This window comes from Typopeltis vanoorti, chromosome 11 (assembly GCF_054136105.1).
Source record: "Typopeltis vanoorti isolate ZY-2024b chromosome 11, IOZ_Tvanoo_1.0, whole genome shotgun sequence".
Classification (NCBI taxonomy): domain Eukaryota; kingdom Metazoa; phylum Arthropoda; class Arachnida; order Uropygi; family Thelyphonidae; genus Typopeltis; species Typopeltis vanoorti.
The window spans coordinates 87,197,993-87,221,752 of record NC_143559.1 but is presented as its reverse complement, the minus strand read 5'-3'; the positions used below and the strand labels follow the sequence as shown (position 1 = coordinate 87,221,752).

The 23,760-nt window shown below is 34.9% G+C and overlaps 1 protein-coding gene across 2 annotated transcripts in view; it reads left to right on the top strand.

The window, feature by feature from the left end:
- Positions 1-23,760, top strand: part of LOC150101829 (ADP-sugar pyrophosphatase-like) — a 139,116-nt gene that overhangs the window by 83,157 nt on the left and 32,199 nt on the right. For both annotated transcript variants that reach the window (XM_090400229.1, XM_090400228.1), the window contains one exon: positions 15,408-15,506. In XM_090400229.1, the coding sequence (XP_090256355.1) occupies positions 15,408-15,506 (99 nt within the window). The remainder of the gene's footprint in view (positions 1-15,407; positions 15,507-23,760) is intronic.

Here is a 23,760-nt window from a genome sequence, read left to right as displayed (position 1 = left end):
GATCAAATTACCATCCCTAAAATCTAAGAATTGTCAGCATTGACATTGTCAGCATCCAGGAATGCATTAGCAGAGCTAATCTCAGGTGGTATGGTCACTTAAATAGAATGGGAGAGAAAAGATTAGCAAAACAAGTGTTCTCTGCCAGGTTGGCAGGAAAACGACCCAGAGGAAGACCAAGATATAGGTGGATTGATACGGTACAAAGTGCCTTAGACGATAGAAATATAAGATCTGATAATGTTGGAGTCTTGACAAGTAACAGACTGATTTGGAGGAAAATTGTAGATAGGAAGTTAGTAATGATGTAATTTTTTCATGTAGTACTATCATATCCTGTACACCCCTTGAGGGTACATGACAGGAATTTGATGATGATGATGAAAATCTAAGAATTTATTAGCAACCATAATTTTGTATTTTTTTCTTAATTATATATATCAAATCCTAATAGCAAGATCGTTCATACCCTAGCATCCTCACAATAGAGGAATGAGTGAATTATAAGCATATAATTTAGTTGACATACTTCCAAACAATACTGATGTGTGATTCTTGGAACTCTTTGAAGCGGAGTAGTTTTTCAAAATTTTGGCACACTATAATGTAACATTTTCCTTTAATTTTTGGTTGCTTCTAGATAATGCCAGATGTAAATTTCTCATAAGAAGAAATTAAAGTCCAACACTTGGACTACCTTTATAATTTAGTGATATGTTTAATGATATAATTCATTCATCTCTGTATTGCTGACAGATCCTATAATTGGAAGTTGAAGGAACAATCAGAAATCTAGTGCTTTAATGTCATCTTTGCAAAAATAAAAATTCACTCAATTATTTAAACTTGTCTTTTTTTTCTTTATCTGCTGTAGTACACAAGATGTGCACTGCGGCAGATAAAGAATTTGAAAAAATATCACAAGAAATTTGAGAAATTAAAAAAGAGCTCGACCTCCAAAACAAAACTTCCAACCAACACTGTAGTCAACCTTTCTTCAGTTACATTGAAGCCTGCAGCACCCATCGCACTATCACGTGGCCACAACTTCGGCATTGCTCCCAGGAAAATACCAGCTGAGGATATAATGATCCAGATCGAATGCGGGATCTGCCACCTTCCATACCACATCACTAACAATGTTAGACTGGATGTAACTTATGTTCTCACCAAAGCAAGACCACCAAAAACCAACATATCTAATAGTAAATATAAAGCTATGCAGGAATTGAAGAAAAACAAAGAAATAGTAATCACCAGAGTGGATAAGGAGAATGCCACAGTAGTACTCAACCAAAATGGACTACAGAGGTAAGCTTAATACTCTGTTATTAGATCGTGCTGCTTACCTCCCCATTGAATACAATCCCATCAACTCACAAATTAGAAAACTCCATAGGCTCCTTAAGAAGGTCACTTCTTGGCCTGTGGAAGTCACTGACAGATTAAAACCGTTTAACTCTATATCCCCCCCCCCCACCTTATATGGACTCCCAAAAATACATAAAGAAAATGTGCCATTACGTTCCATAGTGGATGGCATTGATTCCCCCATATACAAATTAGCCAAACATTTGGCTAATGCGCTCACACACTATACTGGCAACACACCATCACACATAAAAAAAAAAAAAAAAAAAACTCAGCCCACTTCAAAGCCAGCATAGAAAATCTTACATATCGATATAATGGTCAGCTCCTCCTTATTCACAAATATCCTACTCAAAGAAACATTAGAGCTCCAAGCTAAATTTCCTCCTGATATCTCAGCCCTATTTCAGTTCACAATTAATTCAGGCCATTTCGTTTGGCAGGGAAAATTCTACAAACAAATAGAGGGGACAGCCGTGGTTCACCACTCTTCCCACCCTTGGCCAGCTTCTTTATGGAGACTTTTGAAGAGAAAGCCTTAAACTCTGCCCCACAAAAACAACCATATGGCTTTGCTACGTTGATGATGTGTTCGTTATTTGGCCACATAGCTCTGACACACTCCTCTCCTTCTTAGCACACTTAAACAACCAGTACCCCAGAATCACGTTCGCCCTAGAGAAAGAGGAAAACAACAGCCTCCCCTTCCTAGACACACTAGTCATCCACCAGCCTGATGGAACCTTGGTTTTCACTGTTTATAGAAAACCCACCCATACAAGCAGATACATTCACCAACAATTCCCCCCCCCCTCTCACAACAATATGGAGTTATTAAGACACTATACAACAGAGCAAAACTAATCTGTTCAAATGACAGTGCCCTAACTACTGAACTAAATCACGTCCTCAACACTTTCTCAGCCAATGGCTTCCCCCCCCCCTAAAAAAATCCCAAAAATGTTGAAACCAGTAAACCACAACCCCACCACCACCACACACACACACACACACACACACACAACAAGGATTACTCTAAATCCATCACCATTCTCTATATCCGAGGCATCTCAGAAAAAATTACCAAAATCTTAAGAAAACATGACTTGACCTTTTGTTACAGATCATATAGAAAATTGGCATCCCTTATCCGCTCCACTAAAGACCAACCACTTCCCCTAGACCTACCTGACTACCTGATGTATACCAGGTCCCTTGCAGCTGTCCTACTTTGGCCAAGCAGGTAGGACAGCGAATATCAGAATTTCAGAACACAAGGACTACATTCGGTTTCACCAGTATATCTACTCTGGTCTTGCAAACCATGCTCTGGATACATGCCACAGAATACGGTGGAAGAAAGCCACAATAATACACTCTAGCAAGTTCAAGTTTGAAAGACTTTTCATGGAATCAGCCTTAAGAAACATGCCAAACCTCAACAAATTTGGTTGCATGGGACTGCCCCAAATTTGGGAGACATACATCATGAGACCAACAGCCAAGAATACCTACATAGCCAGCCTAGGGGGCACCATCGGGACTTTTAGGAGAAACGATAGCTTCCTGCTTCGTCCTCATTTACTGTATGTAGTCCTGTTTTTATTGTAAGTTCCTTTGAAAACGGCAATGTGACGTTGCCGAAATATGGGAAATATATATTAAAGTTTAATTTAATTATATCTATTGTACATTGTGAATTCCTTAAGTCAATTTATAATTATTGAGTCTACATTTTAATCTTTTGAGAGTGGAGGCAGATGGTGAATGAACTGTATATGAGGGGAGAGTAAGATATTTTTTCCCAACACTTGTTTGTAGTCTAACTTTAAAGAACTGGAACTTTTATATTTAACATTCTAAGCATGGGCAGATGCTAACCATTTCACCTCCAGCTTTCTTTGTTAACTATTGATTAATAGATATGGGGATAAACCAAAACATAAATTGAATATCACCAAGAAAGAAAAAAAAAGCATAATATTGAATGAGAAGCAGATAAATATTTAAAAAAAAAAAAAAATTTTAAAGGAAAAATTTGCATATTGTAAACATGGAAAAGATCAAATGTTAGAAATCACAAAATTGGGGAGGGAGATTCATGAAGGAGAAAAGATCAGGTGACAGTTGAATGATTCATCTCATTTTAGTATTTGCAACAGATAGTGCATGCTGCTCCTGTTTGTGGTATACATTTGCAAGGTAAATTCATAGTGGATCATTCTCAGGACATCTTCCTTTTGGCTACTATAGAGTAAATATGACATGTCCACTATTAATGGAGGATTGAAAACAAATTAATCATTAATATATATCTAGTAATGGACACCAGCTTATTAAGTACGGATAATCTTTGTTTCCTCTTAATCCTTCTATAGAGTAAGGCGATATTGCGAAAATGTAAGTACATGTTGAAGAATCAAAAGAACCATCCTGAATTTTGTCTATTCAAAATCACATATAAAATTAGTCTATGTTTATAAACAATATAAGATAAAATGAACTACAATGCAATAAATGATAGTGAAGTATATTAAAACCTATATAAAATATTGAGATTTGAATATGGTGGAATAAAAGTTTGAAGATAACTATATAGTTAGTATATTTGCAAATCATTTTTAGCATTGTTTTGATCAAAGGGAACTTTAATATTTTGAGAGTTAAAGCTTCTTTATCAAGCAGGGAAGCAGCATGGATTTTGGTTAATGTGGCTGTCAGTAGTCAGTTTAAGAAGATCTATATATATATATATGATTTAAGTCTATAAAAAGATGTAGACAATTTTATACATATTTATATGTTCGATTTGTGGAGAGATAGGATCTTTATCTATTTTTTTGTTGTGTATTTTGATAATTTGAAATACAGGTAACCCTCGTGTAACGCAGATGTTAGGTTCCACAGAAGTGCCACCTTATATAAATCGTGTTATGCGAGACTCAGATCACATAGAAAAAGTAGGTTATTAGTAATAATATTTTTGGTTTACAGATCAAGTGTTGATCAATTTTATTAACTTAACCAACTAGTTTCACCAAACTTTAACTGTTGGCGTCTTCAGGGCACTTACATATAGGTTGAAACAATCTCACAATTATGTGTAACTATAAAACTGTAAAAAACAGTTATTCTTGTCAGTTTTATAGTTACACGTAATTGTGAGATTGTTTCAACCTATATGTAAGTGCCCTGAAGATGCCAACAGTTAAAGTTTGGCAAAACTAGTTGGTTAAGTTAATAAAATTGATCAACACTTGATCTGTAAACCAAAAATATTATTACCAATTCTCAGGATCAAGAAAATAAACCTTCATTATGAATAGTCAATGGTGACACGAAAATCAAGGTACGCTGTTTTGAAATCCTAAAATGTAAAAAGGAGAGGTTACTAAACCATCTCACTTTTTTAAACCGTTGCTGAGATAACTGTATAATTCCTAAGTTTTTACTTCTTAAACCTCTTTTCAATACTAGACAAGCTAAAAATATTTATTTCAAGACATCGATGTTACTCATTCGTGAAAAGTTACATCACACAAGATTTGTGCTTAGTCAAATTGACTCACAATGTTATGAACTGTTTCATGGATCTCTAGCTCTTTAAATGAGGAAATTTGGCAAGTCTTAGATAGAATGATTAATACCAGTTTCGCCAAAGCTTTCAACAAAAGCAGACAGACCCAGATTAAAAAATTCAACTACCTTTATACCACCCACAATGAGTCTAAACCTTCTCTACCAGACAAGCAAGTTATTCTTAATTTCTCAAACCACATCTTAAAGAAACATGAAACTGCGCTATTCTCAAGAAAGGTTTCAACTATGCAGTAGCTCCTCAACAGATTCCTAAGGTGGATTTCATCTGTAGTCTAGAAAAAGGAATCTCATTACTACCTCACACAGCAAATTATCTAAGACTAAAAAGTTGTATAATGCTTTCCTCTCCCTATTTCACAAAACAAAACTTCTCCTCATTAGATAGAAGAACTATTCATAATTTAAAAAACAACAAGGACATCATAATACTTAAAGCAGATAAAGGAAACAGTACTGTAATACTGAACTCAAAGGACTATGAAGACAAAGTAAACCATCTACTATCTGACTTGTCTGTTTATCGTCTTTTAACGAAAGATCCGACATTAAAAAACCGAGAGTTTTTTACAGTTATTCTTGTCAGTTTTATAGTTACACATGATTGTGAGATTGTTTCAAACTATATGTAAGTGCCCTGAAGACGCCAACAGTTAAAGTTTGGCGAAACTAGTTGTTTAAGTTAATAAAATTGATCAACACTTGATCTGTAAACCAAAAATATTATTACTAATTCTCAGGATCAAGAAAATAAACCTTCATTATAAAAAAGTAGGGTTATGTTCTGAAATTTTTTTTTTTTATTATAAATAACAATGACATATCGAACAAAAATATTTTTATTTAATTCAGGTAATTCATGTTAGTTAAGAAAACATAAATTATGAAACAAATACATAGTATAAAATTATAAAAATTACAAATTGTACGTAAACTTCATTGCAAATAATGCATAAATGTTTTAGGCAAAATAAAATAAAGTGCATATTTTAATCTTTCATAGCATGAGGATTTGAGGATCGGTTAATAAACATTGGTTTGTCATGTAATCACCTGATGCATTACTACAAAACAGTAGAGTAATTCTATCTTTGGAAACTTTGAATCCAGAAGCTGATCTTTCATTTTTCGAAATATAGGTGGGTTTTTGTAATTTTTTTTTCTTCAATATAACCCGGATTCATTCGCATTGAACACCTGGTCTGCACTATAAATGTTTATAAACTTTGAGAGCTTTTTGTTTAATAAGATTTCCATCCATAGGAATTTTCTTTTGAGGTACAATCTTCTATCGAAATCATTAGAGAATTCTCCATTTTTCCATTAGAATATTGCGCACACGAGCAACAGGCTTATCGTTGACCCAGCAATAAACACTTTCTCGGACATTATGCTCATTTTGTTTGATTGTTCGAATTGTTGATTCATTTAAATTCAAAGTCTTTGCAACAACTCCTGGCTTTTCTCCATTTTTCAACCGATCCATGATTTTAATTTTTTCTTCGAGAAAAATTGTTTTCAATGTTGTTTTTTTTTCCCTTTCGTTGCAATTTGTGGCCATTACTATAAAAATAAATTTTTTACATAAAAAATGCATTGCATATTAATCATGTATGTAACTCACCAGAAAAAAAGTGCTCAGCTTGCACATTTATGATTTTTAATGCACTTTCCTGGCAGAAAACGAAGACAATTTTCAACAATAAATACTTTATATGGTAAACAATTGACGAACATATGTGCTAAAAGGTATTTCCTGTAATATAAATTTGCTACTTAGAACTACATGCGCGATACGGGCAGAGATAAATTTAACGAAGATAAACTCTGATTATTTTCAAGTCGCACGGTGGAAAACATGAAAAGATAATGGGTTACTACAATTTGTAGACCGTGTTTTTATGGAAACCGCGTTATACGAGAGTTACCTGTATTTGATTTTGTTATGATAATCTTGACTTGTTTTGATAGGTTTATCGATTGTGGGTAGTTGGATTATGAAAAAAAAATTCAAACTTTTCTTATTGATGTTAATCATTCCTTGAATATGCTTCAAAAACTTTCGCAGTGCTTTTTTGATATAGAAGGAACTTTAGAAAGATTTTTTTTCTGTTGATATAGTTATATTTTTATTTATTGAATCTTTAAAATTTGCTTTTAGAGGTTTGGATGCTTGGTTTTTTTTCCATTTCCTATTATAATTTCTTACTGTGGGGCAATGACAAACTTGTGGATGATATTGCTTTTTTTTTTTTTTTTTTTTTTTTTTTTTTTTTTTTTTTTTTTTAGTGTAATGTTATTTGTTAAAATTGATTCTATCCACAGAGTACTCAGATTGAAAGTAAAGTTGTAGTAGGCTTAGCAGCTGAAAATAAAGATAGTTGTTAAGAATTAAACATCTATAGCTGTTTTATAATTTTCTAAATAGATTCCTCATGTTACTCCTGTTTTGTTCTATACAGTTGAATAGGAAAAAATTGTCCAATTTCCTTCTAAATTCTGAAGAATGGCAAACATTTCCACACATCCAAGCACTAATTAATAGCAGTATCCTCATAATAGAAGTTTGATGTAATATATATATATATATATATTTTTTTTTTTTTTTTTTTTAATTAAAACTAACAATCCACATAATATTCTTTGTTGCTGGAATCAGAAAAAAAAAAAAATCAGAAGTACATAAACATGTAATGGAGTAATAAAAAGAAAGCCTCAACTTACTCTCTCTCAGTATTTTTAGCAAAATTAAAATTAAGTAAATATTACCACATTACATTAATCCAAATATGTCTGAATTACTAAAACCTTAATTATCTCAAGATATATGATCAAAAATACAGATGGACTATTCAGACATATAAAATAATCTGTTATCATATATCTTAACCTCTTTATACCAGTGTTAATATCCTCCTAAACACCTGATATCATTCTTTCTTTACTTATAAATGATCGACTTAAGTTAACAAACTAAATCAACTCCCGACTTTTTTCCCCTTCTGGTTAATATAATGATTTCAGTAACCTTTTCAAATTAATAAACATAATATTTACATCCAATTCTTCACACATTTAGTCAGCATCCTGTTACCCTCCCTAACCTCTTGCATCACATTCTGTGGCAAATATGTTAATATTCTATGCACTGGGGAAAAAAAAGATGCTATGCTCACTTCAGGTTGAATTTTACAATATAATTTAACTTTTAATATAACTTTATATAGTTAAATAACTTTAACTATATAGTTTAAACAAGTTCTGTACAAGCCTTCTCAGACTCTGATCTCGTTCCTGACACACTGTCTTAGGAACCACTGTTGCACCCCTTAGACAAGCAATGTGGGTTATTTTTACACTGATTTTATACCTTTTGATGTGTTTTGATATATCTCACCTTTTGAGAAATGGTCACCTCTGCTGTTTTCAAAATTGTGGCTCTGCCCAGACAGGTACCCACAGTAAGCCCTTTATTGTGGGTACCTTTATGCTGTGACATTTACACACATCTGCATAAAGGTTTTTGATTCAGTATGTATGTATACAATGTGTATTGCACATTCCTCTGTAATTAAAAACAATACCAATTAATAATAAACATGATTTAAATTGATCCAGGCATTTGTTTTTACATGCAAAACAATCCTGTCCAAATTGTTTAGCAAATTTTTCTTCTCGAGCCTTCAAGATCAGACTGTCTGTTGAGAATCCAGAGCTTCTTTGAGCAGTGAACCATTGAAGCAATGCTTTATTAACATTTGTAAGCTTGCGCTTTCTAAATTTTTTTTGTTTCGGTTATTTTTTTTTTCCAGTGCTGATATGTACACATCTTTATTCTTCCAAACTGTTGAAAAGAGGACAAAAGTTTAACGGTGTTGAACTTTTGTTTGTTCAACACTGTTGAAGAGGACAAAGAAAACGTTTTGCACACTTCAACATTTTTAGTGAACCGAGAAAGACTTTATTTTAATAGACATGTTTTCGATGGAAGAGTTAGTTTTTTTTTTTAACTGATTTTACACCTGTGGTAGTGTTTGGGACAATTGAGGGGAGTAGGGCCTTAGGCTAGACGCTAGAGAGGTAGATAATAAGAGAGTGGTCCCCAAGGACAAGATTAGGTTATAAACCTGCCTGTAATCCAATGCAGGTGGTCATAAAAGCTAAGTCACTTTTAATTTTTGTCTATTCCAAGAATACCCAAGAAATTAAGAATGTTAGCATAGTTACTGAATTTGATTTTTCATTATAAAAGTGAGCATTTGTATAGGCATGTGTAAATTAAAATCATTATGGTTTTTTGCTCATTACAGCTGTGATATTATTTCCATGCTTGTTACAACAAACTCTGTGTGTGTCACCATGCTTCCATCCAAAAAAACATTCTGCCTTTGTGATAAAGAAACCCTCACTATGGATATAGGACAATTTTAAATTTCTGTTATATACATAACACCTATGAAGCATTTAGATATCATCAAACATTCTTGACTATAAAGTTGTCTTCAAAAAAATTAATGAATTTTCTTAAATCGCATGATATCAACACAACATCACATAAACTTGCTCGCAATAAACTACTGCGAAGTGCTGATCAAAATGCCATAGACAGTGCTGCTATAAGATAAAAGAAATTTACTTTTTACTAGCTTGCTATAGTGAGTCAACTGTATATAGGGTCTACTACTAATTCTCATGGACCTGATTAGCTGAACATAGACTGCACTATTCTTATCCTTGATCTTAAAAAAATGAGTAAAAAGAAAAAAAAATTAAACAGAATAAAACAAATTGCACCACAAACAAGATAACACACACACACACACATCAGGAATTAATATTTGTTTTGTTGCATTTGCTTTTTGATTTTCAGATGGAAATAAAATTGTTCATCTCAGAAGATTTGGTAGTTAGAACCAATCCTAGGTCATAAATATTCATGGATCCTATATATCAGTAAATTGCAATTAAATAATATACTGCTTTAGGTTTACAGCAAATCCAAATGCTTCAGCCTCTGATGTCACTTATATAGGAAATGGTGTGCTCGTGAACATTTTTTCTACTGAGGATAATTGACTGCTTAAGTTTAACATCACAATGCTGCTCTTTTACTTACCATACATGGACTTCCAGGTTCTCTCAAACATCTGGTTTTTTTGAAATATTAATAATCTAAATAGATTTTCTATCATTTATTCCACCATATACAAACTCAAGATTTTTATGTAAGTTTTAATATACTTTAATGTTTATTGCATTCTAGTTCCTTATACTTTTACTAATTGTATAGTTAATTGCAAATCAATTAAATTCAGAATGGTTCTGTGGATTGAATTCTCAACTTGCAGCTTCACGTTTTCCCAGTGTCTAGTGGAAGAACTAAAACAAAGATTTTCCTTAATCAAGGTAGGTTTCATTCTTTGAAATGTTTCACTTTTTTTAAAAATTTATCATCCATTAGCATTTAATCATAATACATGTCATAATCGTTTATTCTTATAATAGCTTAAAGAAAGATCTTCTGAGGGGTGCTCTGTGTAACACAACTTGCTAATCCAGCCACATAGATACATTTCATCTTAATTACAGGAAGAAGAGGGGAAAAAATGCTGAGAAGGTTGAGAGGAAAAGTGGGCATAAAACACCATAAAACACTTAGGTTTTTTAGTCTTGTGTTATAAGTGGGGGGGGGGGTGTCACATATTTTATTCACTAATTCAGATTCTACCTAGGTTCCTTATCTCAAACACTCCTGAAAAATTTCGGTGTGAATTCTGAGGAATATTCAAGTCTTAGTTATGAGTTGATTTCCCATCAACAAATAGGAGAGCCTTCTTAACCAAGTTCTAAGTCTGCATATATTGCTCTAATGCTAGTATAAAATAATTCACAAACCAATTTAAAATTTCACAGGTTGCTCATGCCTTTTGATTGCTACTATTAAAAATCACTATAATAAAATTAATTTAATCCTTTATCCAAGTGTGAGCAAACAGAGTTTGCGCCTGAAAGTATCTTAAGGACTGGGGTAAGGTGGTACAACACCAGGGCAACTTGTTGCAAAGGTGGAGCAAGATACCAACACTCCTATCTCAGTATCTCCTATAATGCAAAACACATCTCCTTGCGGATATGTCTAATGTTATGCATTAAGGGAAAGGCCACTACCCAGACTAGTTTCGACCTTTATTGAGGTCTCTTCAGTGGGAGCCAGGCCCAAGTGGAGATACCAGGCAGAAGCATTAGCAGGTCATCTCTACCTATAGGAGTTGCCAAATGGTGTGCCACCCTTTTTTAATAAATTACTCTGGATTTAGAGAAAGATGTTGAAAGTTTATTTTTCACTTGGTCAGAGTATAATAAAATTAGTTTAATCCTTTATCCAAGTGTGAGCAAACAAAGTTTGCACCTGAAAGTATCTTCAGGACTGGGGTAAGGTGGTACAACACTAGGGCACTCCTTGCAAAGGTGGAGCAAGCTACCAACACTCCTATCTCAGTATCTCCCATAATGCAAAACACGTCTCCTTACGGATATGTCTAATGTTATGCATTAAGGGAAAGGCCACTACCCAGACTAGTTTCGACCTTTATTGAGGTCTCTTCAGTGGCAGCCAGGCCCAAAAAAAAAATAAAAATAATAAAAATCACTAGTGGTCAAGACTTATTCATATTCTTCAATGATCTTGGATTCTTGGAATGACAGATAAGCATTGGCTTCAATTTTAACTCTCCTGGGGTGTTTTCCCAATGCATTTTTGCACAGTCTTTCATTGTCTAGTGTTTTTGCAGCTTCTGTTCATTTTTATAATGGTTGGGAATCTTTTTCTGGAAAACATCATCAGGTTTGTCGAACATGAACAATTTTCAAGCCAAATAGCCTTCAACAGGTGCTTCAGAATTTTCAGTTTATTAGTTGCAATTTTATCTGCTGATGTTGTCTCCTCGTTCCTCAGTTTTTTATATATATATATATATCTGACCCATACACGAAAGGGTGCAAGACCTATAGCAAATTATAACAGATACAGTTAGATTCCAGTTATAAAGTATATAAACACCAGTAACTTGCTTAAATTGAGATGTGCAACTTGCATCCTCTTTTTCAGATCAGGAATGGTGGTCACGTTCACAACCAACTTGTCACAAGTGGTTTCTGCCAACCACACCTGTATCTTTTTCATGTTCATCTGCAGACCACTTCAGCAGATTATTTTCAAGAAGCAGTATGACTTCTTAAGCTTAACTACCTTTATGCATGCTTTGCAAGTCCTTTATTCAATATGCTTTTCTTCTCATATTCATTGCTCTACTTTTCCTGATTTTCTGTCCTCCTTTCCAGATGTCCATGTGGTGCACACATGGACATCTGGAAAGGAGGATCTTGGTAGTCTCACAGTACTTTGGCAAGATGGGTGGTCCTGGATGGCCCAGTTAGGATCAATTGGCTAGTGGACTTGCCTCTACAAGCTGTAATAACTGCAAATTCCAATAGCTATTTTAAAGCATTGAGGTTTGTTGTGGTTATCTGCAGAAGATACTCCATGCTTTTCAACATGCTCAAGTCTGAACAAGATTTATCCATCATCAGAGTCAGAAGGAATCTGCATCCAATGTTAATGTTCAGTAACAAGATCAACCAAGAGTAAAGAAATATGGGATAAAATCCAGAAAATGAAAGGCAGATACACCACCCATTTGCAGTTGAGTCAGAAACTATGTGTCTGACTCAACTGCAATTTCTAGCACACTTGTTGAGATTTTTGCTGAAATATCAGAGTATCTTCTTATCCCTCAGGATTCTTTGTCCAAAACTGTAAATCAGAAAAACATTTTCTTTGAATGGTACTGAAGAATACAACAGGCCATTTGCAAAAGAAGAAAAAGCTGCTTTGCTTAATCACTCAACTGCTGTCAGACTAAATAACATTATTATGAAATGGCAAAACACAGCCATGGATCAACTGCTGCACCTTTACAACAGAACTTTCTGTGAGAACATGTTTCTAGATATGTACATGTGTGTGTGTGTGCGTGTGCGTGCGCGCGCGCGTATATTAAAGGGAATAAAGCTTAAAAATCTGAGAATTACAGAGGAATTTCTTTACTGGATGTTCCTGGTAAGATTTATGCTAGCATTCTTGAGAATTGGCTAAGAAAAATTGTGGGGGAGGAGGAGAAGAAGAACAAGCAGGCTTGTTGGGAGAGGTTACAGATTTTCTTTAAGACAAATAGTTGAAATCATGGGAATATGCAAGGATCTGTATTTAAGTTTTGTAGATCTAGAAAAGGCATATGACAAGGTGCCAAGAGGAAAGCTGTTTCAAATTAAAATAAATTCAGGACTAATTTGCAGGATTCCCTATATGGTGTAAATGGAACATGATATTAAGCAATACATAGTCTCTATTTGAGTTGTAAATCATCAGTTGGAATTGAAGGAGGTACAGGAAGATGGTTTGATCTTAATTCAGGTGTGTGTGTGTGATAAGGATGTACATTATCTCCACTGTTATTCGTCATCTATGTGGATCATTATCATGGAAAGTGGTATTAAACCTAATATCAAAATTGGAGATGTTAATCTCAGCTCTTTATTTTATGCAGATCTTATACTTTAAATTAAAATAAATTCAGGACTAATTTGCAGGATTCCCTAAGCAAATTGAATAGCTGCTCTATGAAGTTTGGTATGAAAATAGGCAGAAACATTAAAAACATCAACTGCATCCTGAATGGAAAATCTATAGAACAAGTAAAACATTTGAGCTATTCAGGCACAATTTTTAGTAAAGATGGCAAATTAAATTTGGGAAATAGACAGCAGAATTAGCAAAGTTCGTGTGATAGGAAGTCAACTGAATAAATTTATATGGACTAAGAGAGATTTATCAAAACACTAAACTAGCTGTACACTGGACAGTGTTCAAACTTATGTATCTGAGAGTTGGGTTAGAAATAACTCTTGGTTTGGTGGTCTCAAAGACTGGAGACCACTGATATGAGAGTTCTGAGGAAGATTAGGGGGATGTAAACAGATGGCATTAATGGCAGTATCATATTAAAAATAAAGATATTAGGAAAGATGAACTTGACGTTGTTACCATTCAGGACTGTGTTAGCAGAGCTAATCTCTTAAACCAGAATGAGAGACTGAAGATTAGCTAAATAAGTGTTCTTTACCAGGATGGTAGAAAAAAGATGCACAGGGTGTAGGTGGATTGATACAGTAAAAAGTGTCTTAGAAGACAGAAATATGAGATCTAATAAGGTAGAATATTGACAAATAACAGGCTAATCTGGAAGAAAATTGTTGATAGGAAGTTAGTAATGATGTAACTGTTCATATAGTACTATTATAAAATCCTGAACACCCACTGAGGCTATATGTTGAGAATTTGATGATGATACTTTTAAAACCTTTTTTTTAATGAATTTTTCTCCCGTTTTGTTATACTACTCTTTTATGCATTTTTGGAAATTATGGAGACAACTACCGTGTTTGAATACCATGTTCAAATACGGTAGTTGTCTCCATAATTTCCAAAAATGCATTCGGATCACCGTGCAAGCCTAAAAGAAAGGACTACTCTTTTATATCTGTTTCTAGACACCTTTTATGTTTGTTTTTCCCACATTGATTTTTATATCTGTACATGCTCTTTTTATTTATCTTGTTTACTACTGAAACGTTATATTAGTTATTATTTTTATACCTGTATATATACATATGGCTTATTTATTACTTTGTGTACTAGTGCCACATGACCACAGACCCACATCTGTCCTTATGCCCCATTAAGCCCACAACCTTCTGATGTTACTGACATGATTTTATCTGAACTGATGAGTTCTTTTGATAAATTGCATTGTAGTAAGACAAGCCATTCTTGACTATAACTAAGATCTTCAATCTCTTACTGGTTACCACAAACTTTTTTCAGAAACCCTCTGTGTAATGTAAATAAAGGATAGGATGTTCTTCCATTTCTGCTTCTTTGATAGTTCTTTGCTTTCAGTAGTCTTCAATGGTAGGCACTTTTTTTTTCTTTCATGTAAATTCAGCAACTTATGATAATATCTATTTTTTTATAGTTTTTTTTTGTGTATTAACAATAAAATTTTAAAATCAAATTCACAATTCATTTGAATGAATCTAAATACTAATCTAAGCATTAGTTGAATTTACAAATAAGCAAATTTTCATTTTTAAAGGGGGAGAAAATTCCATCTCAAAACTTTTTTTTTTTTTTTAGAACACTATTTTTTGAAATACATACGTAGAATGTCATTGTGCATTTTCAGAAAAGACAGTAATCAGAATAGTTTATAGTGCTGTAATATACATGGGTGAATCAACAAAGTAAAATATATCTGTGTGTGTGTGTATATACATGTTAATGAAGTTCCAAATACAAAGCAGTTATGTTTTGATTTTAGGATTAATAGATCCTTCTGAAAAGCCTGAGCAGACTGCACTAAGAGAACTAAAAGAAGAAACTGGTTATACTGGTAAATCTGTAAAACACACAAGTCCAAGTAAGTATATAAATATGTCTATACCCACTGTTTGGAAAGAAGTCAACAGATGGTATGAAGAACAAACAGCCATGGGCCTACCATAATAAAATGTAAGACTTCCTTTTGCTGTGATGACTGCAGCAGCCCTACAGGGCATACTTTCCACAAGCGTATGATAGCAATCAATGGGAATTTTGACCATTCTTCCTGTAGGCATCTAATCAGATCCTGGACTGTTGTGGGGCAGACGTCCTTTGACCTCACCTGACAGTCCAGTTCATCACACAGATGTTCCGTTGGGTTGAAGTCGGGGCTCTGTGGAGGCCTTATGACATGGTGCATTGTCCAGAATGTTCCGATACCTCTTGGAGTTCATTGTTTGTGGCACCACAAAACAGTTTCAAGGCCAGACCAGCAAAAACTGAACCATACCATCACACCACAATCTCTAAATTTCATAGTTGGTGTTACGCACTTTGGTAAAAGACGTTCACCAGGTATTTACCACACCTACCCATCTGCTTGGTAAAGGGTGACACTGTACACACTTTTGCACTACTTAAGACAATGTTGCATGGTGGTTTGAGTTATGTGGGGTTTGCATCTTGCAGTCCTACCATGTTATGAGCCTTAGTTCTGAATGATTTTGTGCAGATCCATGTTGCAGTCAATGTCTGGAACTCTGCATTCGACATGTCTGATGTTGAATATGTTCACTGCAGGTAGCACTTGCAGTTGACTCCCCTACACTTCCATCTCAGTATGGTATCACTCAGTGTTGACTTGGGATGGCCCAATTTGCTGAACAGATAAGCCAGCAACATAGCATAGCATCCTATCACGATGCATCTTTCAAACTCTGTCAGTTCCCTTTATACTTTTCACCCAGGCACAGTTGCACTGACTTGGGAGCATCGTATTTCTCCAATTTATACCAGCTACAAACACATGGGTCATTACATGGCACTGATGCACCTTGCCCATGGGGCTATCTGTTGACTTCTTTCCAAGCAGTGTATTTGAGGCTTAAGGGATTTTAGTCCTAGCTTATTTTGTAATTATTTATATGCAAATATAATGTACAGTGTTTCACAAAGACCTCATCAGTTGCAGATGTTTCTCTTAAGTTAATTTAGTTAATAGTTTAATGGTGTTTAATTGTTTTCTAAAGTCCCAAGTTTCTTTGACTGAAGCTTTTTATTTGCATGTCTCCTCTAATAGAACAGCAATTTCCAACATGCATATTTTTAATATAGCATATTCACATTTACTGATGCATTGACATTCTTGTATATATTCCTTCTGTTAAATAAGTATTCTTATATTTGGAATTCTTGCCAGAGAACTCAAATGAAATAAGTTTAGAGACCATAGTAGTCAAACAGCTTCGAAAGTGGAGCGGGTTGACATTATTTCCTGAAAGATGATTTCACACATACAGTCAAAATATTCTTGCACAGAAGATGCATAGTCCAGTTCAGCAATAGGAATGGACAAGCAGAAGATCTCCCATTCTTCTTATTGACTAATAATGGAATGAACTTTCTGTATCTACTGGAGAACTTGCTTGGGGTCCTTATTGTTATGGGATGTTGTGTACATGGGGGGGGGGGGGTCGGCTTGTTGAAATGTTGACTACTCGTCTCGCACCTACACAGGAAGAATTTCCTGTAACAATGAGGATCCCAAACCATTTGTGTTGGTCTATTTCTGTTGTTGGACTTGGACACATTCTATACAAGGACATTTTAATAAATATTTGGGTATGTTATGATAACATAGTAGTCATTGTGCTTAACCAACATATCTGAGGTACCCTTCATCTCTTCCTTCTTTTTCTTAAAACAGTAAATGAAAGTGAACTCCATGTCTTTCTTCACTTGTGGTGGGATAACATAGCAACACAAGTAAAGCAAAGTCCTATCTTTTTTTTTTGCATACAAAAAAAAAAAAATCTTTAATATGCAGTTTCTCTGACAATAGAAGATTTCTTTTCAGGTTAATATTTACTTCCATGTTTGTGGTATAACTATATCATATATCTAATGTCTTTAACTTTAGAAAAGCTAAGTATCATAGGGGTCAAAGCTGTATAACTGAGAGGAGACCTCCACATAGCCTTTAAAGGAATGCAGAGAACCGACCAGGGCTTCTGACCTAATATCCAATCCTCACCTTCTCGTGGTGCACCCTGTTGGGTATTTACCTGGATACTGAATGAACGAGGATGGGTTGGCAATTTGGGATTTAGCCGACCAAATTGTATTCTTATTGGCTTAAACCAATATAGAAAATGATGGTACAACATGACAAAATTTCATGCCGGCTGGGCCTTTGCCCAGTTAAACAAGGCTCCCGTTGCCTTCGCCAGGGAACAAGGGCGAACTACGAAAAGTCGGGTACTGGAACATATCTGAAAGCACACCCCAACTCAACATCACCACAGTTAAGGATTGGTACTATCAACATAAGAAGCCTGAATGGCAAAGAAATGGAGCTATCTGAGGAATTAGATAAGTACCAAATCGACATAATAGGGGTGACTGAAACAAAAAAGACAAAAACTGGCAAGATCTTTCTGAACAATAAATACAAAATGTTATTCAGGAAATGACAATCAAAGAAAAGAAGGAGTAGCGATAGTATTCAACACAAAATACGAGGCTAATCTTCTTGAATGGCAGGCAGTCTCAAGTATAGTGATGTGGGCAAATATCAGAATAGGGAATTGGACAATGAGACTTATTTGTGTCTATGGTCCCACAGAAGGTTCTACTAAGGTAGAAGTGGAGGAATTTTTTGAGGCTTTAGAAAAAGTATCAAATAGAAAAATTGAGTAGGAAATGATTGTCAGACATACAAAAATATTTTGGGAAAATTTGGAGAAAAGAGCAAAGCCAATAATAATGGCAAATACCTGTTGGATCTCTGCTCAGGTCATGGACTGGTTATTACTAACACCGTGTTCCAACATAAAAATGTGCACAAATTCACATGGAGAGAAGAGGCAAGGAATAAGAAAAGTCTCATTGACTATGTTATTGTTGATAGTGATGTTTTCTCCCTGGTGCAGGACACCAGAGTGTACAGAGGATTTTAAATTGGAAGCTATCACTATTTAGTCTTGAGCAGGATAAAATTGAATTTCGTATTGAAAAGAATAACATGTAAGAAAGTTTTAAAGCGAATAAAAGTTGAGCAGCTCTCAGATGTGAACTGTAGACTAAAATACACAAAGATTATCGAAGAAAAAATGAAAGAGTTTGAGAACGGCAACCAAACCTTGGAGAATCAGTGGCAAGCCTTGAAGAAAACGCTGATTAATTCAGCCAGAGAGGCATGTGCTGAGGTTGTCTGCAAGGATAGAAAAATCAGAACTCCATGGTGGACACAAGAAATTAAAGAGACAGTGAAGGAAAAGAAGAAAGCATATCAAAAGTTCCTGTCAAATAAGTCAGCTTGTGCTCTTAGAGAATACAGAGACAAATGTAAGAAAGCTAAACACTGTGTAAAACTAGCTAAACAAAAGTCATGGGAGGACTTTGGCAAGAACATAGAAAATAAATATCAATAAGGTGGTAAGATTCTGGAGGTTGTTGAAGAAGCATAGAAATGGAGGAAAGAGTGCTGTAAAAGGAGTTAGAGATGATAAAGGTTACATGAAAACAGGAGAAAAAGATATCCTTGAAGTATAGAGTAATTACTTTGAAAACCTGCTAAATGAAACAAGCAGTGATAGCACAGTGGTAAAAAACACACGACAGGCATACAGTCAGGAATGTATATCCATACTTGAAGTAGAAAAAGCCATCAAAGGCTTGAAATGTGGAAAGGCAGCAAGAGTAGATGATATTCGACCAGAAATGCTGAAATATGGTGGTATAAAAGTCTTACACTGGCTGCACTGCATAGTTCAGAAAGTCTGGACAGAGGGATGAATTTCCGATGATTGGAGTAGAGCTCTAATAGCATCCATATATAAAAAGGGAAATAAAACTGAATGTGAGAATTACAGAGGTATTTCCCTACTGAGTGTTCCTGGCAAGATCTATGCAAGCACACTTGAGAAACGGTTGAGAAGAATTGTGGAAGAAAAGCTTGGTGAAGAACAAGCTGGATTCAGGCCCAATAGAGGCTGTCAGGATCAGATCTTCACTTTACGACAAATAGTTGAGAAAGCATGGGAATATAACAAAGATCTGTATTTAAGTTTTGTCGATCTGGAAAAGGCATATGACAAGGTGCCAAGAGAGAAGCTATTCAATATGCTACAGTTATATGGTGTCAATGGGGCATTTTATCAAGCAATACTTTGTCTGTATTTGAGTTGTAAGTCAGCAGTTAGAATTGAAAGAAGTACAGGAAGATGGTTTAATGTTAAATCTGATGTGAGACAAGGATGTACATTATCCCCCCTGTTATTCATTATCTATATGGATCACATTATGAAGGAAAGTGGTATTGAACATGATATCAAAATTGGAGATGTTAACGTCAGCTCTTTTCTTTATGCGGACGATGTTATGCTTCTAAATAAATCCGCTACAAATTTTCAAGAGTCCCTGACTAAATTGAACAACTGTTGTAATAGATATGGTATGAAGGTGAGCGTTAAAAAGACAATGAAAATATGTAGAATTGTTGAAAATGTGAACTGTGTTGTGAACGGTGAACCTGTGGAACAAGTAAAACATTTCAGCTACTTAGGCATGATTTTTAGTGAAGATGGTAAATTAAATATGGAAATAGACAACAGAATCAACAAAGCTGGTATGGTAGGAAATCAATTGAATAAATTCACATGGAATAAGAGAGAAATTAGTCGTAACACTAAATTAGCTGTATACAAGACAGTGTTCAAACCAGTTTTAACTTATGGATCTGAGAGTGTGAACAGATGGCATCAATGGCAATATCATATTAAAAACGAGGATATTAGGAAAGAACTTGACATTGTCGGCATCCAGGAATGCATTAGCAGAGATAATCTCAGGTGGTAATTTCACTTAAACAGAATGGGCAAGGAAAGATAGCAAAACAAGTGTTCTCTGCCAGGTTGGCAGGAAAACGACCCAGAGGAAGACCAAGATATAGGTGGATTGGTACTGTACAGTGTGCCTTAGACGATAGAAATATAAGATCTGATAATGATAATATTGGAGTCTTGACAAGTGATAGACTGATTTGGAGGAAAATTGTTGATAGGAAGTTAGTAATGATGTAAGTTTTTCATGTAGTACTATCATATCCTGTACACCCCTTGAGGGTACATGTCAGGAATTTGATGATGCTGAATACTTATACTATTAAAAATAAATAAATAGTCTTGATCCAGTGAAATATTCCTTGATATATCCTGATCTAAACCTTTAACTTCCTGAAGATTTGAAATTATCAGCCTCTCTCAGAATTTGACTACTATTCTAACACTCTTCATTTCATCTTCCATTTAATATAGTACTCATCAGGACTCCAATATTATCAGCACGTAAATTTCAGTCTTCTCTTGGATCTTTCTATCTTAGCAACAGATGTCTATTTTATTAATCTCTCTTTCTCAGTAACCATTTCACCTTAGATTAGCTCTTCTCACACTTTCTCGAATGCCAGTAATGCCGAGTTCCTTCCTAATATCTTAATTTTTAATGATTCTGTCATCTGTTCACTCAAATTTTACTTGCAACTCACATCTGTGGTCTGGCCTTTGATCATCTAAAGAAATATTTTGGCTTATTCTAAAGGGTTTGTCATTGAGAATGCAGTAGATATTTCCTATAATTATGATTGTGTTTTCATAAGTTGGTCTTTATTACTTACTTTCTGTAGAAATTTGTTGCAGCAGTTATTTTGTATAGTTGGTCCTAAAGACTGGATTTATTTTGGAGCACATCTGTAAAGGCTGAGTTAAATATCTCAGATGTTGCTATCAAATTTGATGCCATTTTCATAATATGATCTATATAGATCAGTGCTTCTGAACAGCCACAGCACCTATCTCTGAGAATTTGGTTTTGTGATGCTGTTTGGGGAAACATTTAAATAAATAAAATTGTCTTGGGGTTGAGGAAGAGGTGGAGAGGATCCAGAGGTGAGTGACCGAGATGATATCAGGTCTATGGAATGAGCCTTATGAGGACAGGTTGAAGATTTTTGGCTTACAGAATTTGGCCGACAGGCAGAAAGGGGATGATATGATTGAGACATACAAATTATTGAAGGGTTTTTACAAGATTAATACAGAGGAAATTTTTCAGACCAGGTCTGGCATTGGTAGAACTAGGGGCCATCATTGGAAACTGATCAAGAGTGTAGTTAGCAGGGGTCTCTGGAATAGGTTGCCATGACTGCAAATGAGTTCAAAGCAAAGTATGATAAGTACTCTGTGAATTGGATAATGTTTAGCATGTTTGAGGCATCCATCAATGAGTCGAAGGACTCCATGGAGTACCCCATAATAATAATACAAGAAATGATTATTTAATAAAGAATATTATAACCTAATATGTAACATTTCTTCTAACAGTACTTCAAAAAACGTTTTGTTATAAATTATTTTAGAATGATTTTTTTTAAGAGTAAAAGAATATTTTAATGGGGAGGGGGGAGTTGTGAGTTCAATAGGGTTGAGAATCACTGAATTATAGATGTTACAATGGAGATACCATATGTCCTTGTCTTGAACAAGTTGCCAAAAGGTGTCAAACCTTTTGGCAACTTGTATATGAAAATATGACTTCTGCTTTACTTCAACTTTGGTATCACCTCTGCGTTTGGCTCCCACTGATGAGACCTTTAAGGTCAAAACTGGTCTGGGTAGTGACCTTTCCCAATGTATAGTATTATACATACCTGTGTCACGTCTTCCTTCCCTTAAAATTACCTATTCTTAATTCTCAATAACCCTTATGACCGTACCTTTGACAAGAATGAAGCTGAGGTCTTGTGAGACAAAAAATTGCTAATGGCAGACGCCAACTTCTTTGTCTCAGCTCTGGTTCTATCGCCCCTTTTTAAACTCAAAGAAATTTATTTGTTCTAGCTGTTCCACTTTAAGTCCTAGGATAAATTGAAATTAAAACCAGGGAGTTAGAAGCCAGTCAGCATTCACTCTTCTCAATAAAATTTTGTACTTTGTAATCGTGACCTGATCCTTAACTGTTTCCCGCCTTTACGAGGTTCGTTTAACTTTTATGAACAAGTGCAGTGGCTTTAGACATAAGGAAAACTAACTTCATAGTAATAACAGAACAATTTCATTTCACTGAATAAATCATACAAGTCATTTATGTAAACTTAGTCAATCTTTCAATCAGAATACACATATATATCATCTCACTCTTGTATACATATTAAAATAAAACACTTGAAAATTCATACAATAAAACACTTGAACATAACACCTGGAAGGATATGTGCTTTGCATTATGAGATATTAAGGCAAGTGAAGTCATAAGCTTCTATATGCAAATTCAGGGAAACTAGATTTGTTAGGGGGGGGGTAGAGATACAGTCCTTATGGAGGCAGTTGAATGTAAGAATGAATATAATATGCCAGAGCAAATAAGGACAACAAATCTGAGTGGGATAGTTAATATAAGGCATCAAGGTAGAGTTGGGGCTAATGGGGGTCTTAAATTCATATACACTAATACTAGAAGTATTAGGAACAAGAAGGAAGAGTTTTTGGCCATAGTTGGCACTTCCAGACCACAGGTTATAGGTATTAGTGAAACATGGCTGACTGTAGATGATATAACTAGTGGGATGGGTATAGTGTGTTCAGGAATGACAGAGAGAATAAAATGGGGGGGAGGAGTATTGTTGATGATAGCTGATGAGCTCCAGCCAAGGAGAATAGAAGTTGAATTGCAGGATAGAGAAAAGAGCACATTTGAGGCCATTTGGTGTGAGATTGTGGCTAGAAGAACTAAATATACAATTGGGTGCTGCTATAGACCAGGTGATGGAAAAGATGGTGGTGACAGTATGCACAAGCAAATAGAAGAAATGGGTGGAAGGAGGGTGATTATTATGGGAGATTTCAACTATGGTCGCATTGATTGGAGTGAGGAAAGGACACACGGGAGGAAGGAACTGGATTTTATGCGGTTATTAAGGGATAACTATTTGCAACAGCATGTAATGGAAAATACTAGGGGTCAGAGAGTGCTTGACCTAGTAATTACATCTGAGGATTTGGCTGTAACAAATATGACCACATTGCCACCAATCAGTGAGAGTGATCATAGGGTCTTAACTTGGGAGGTGGCTA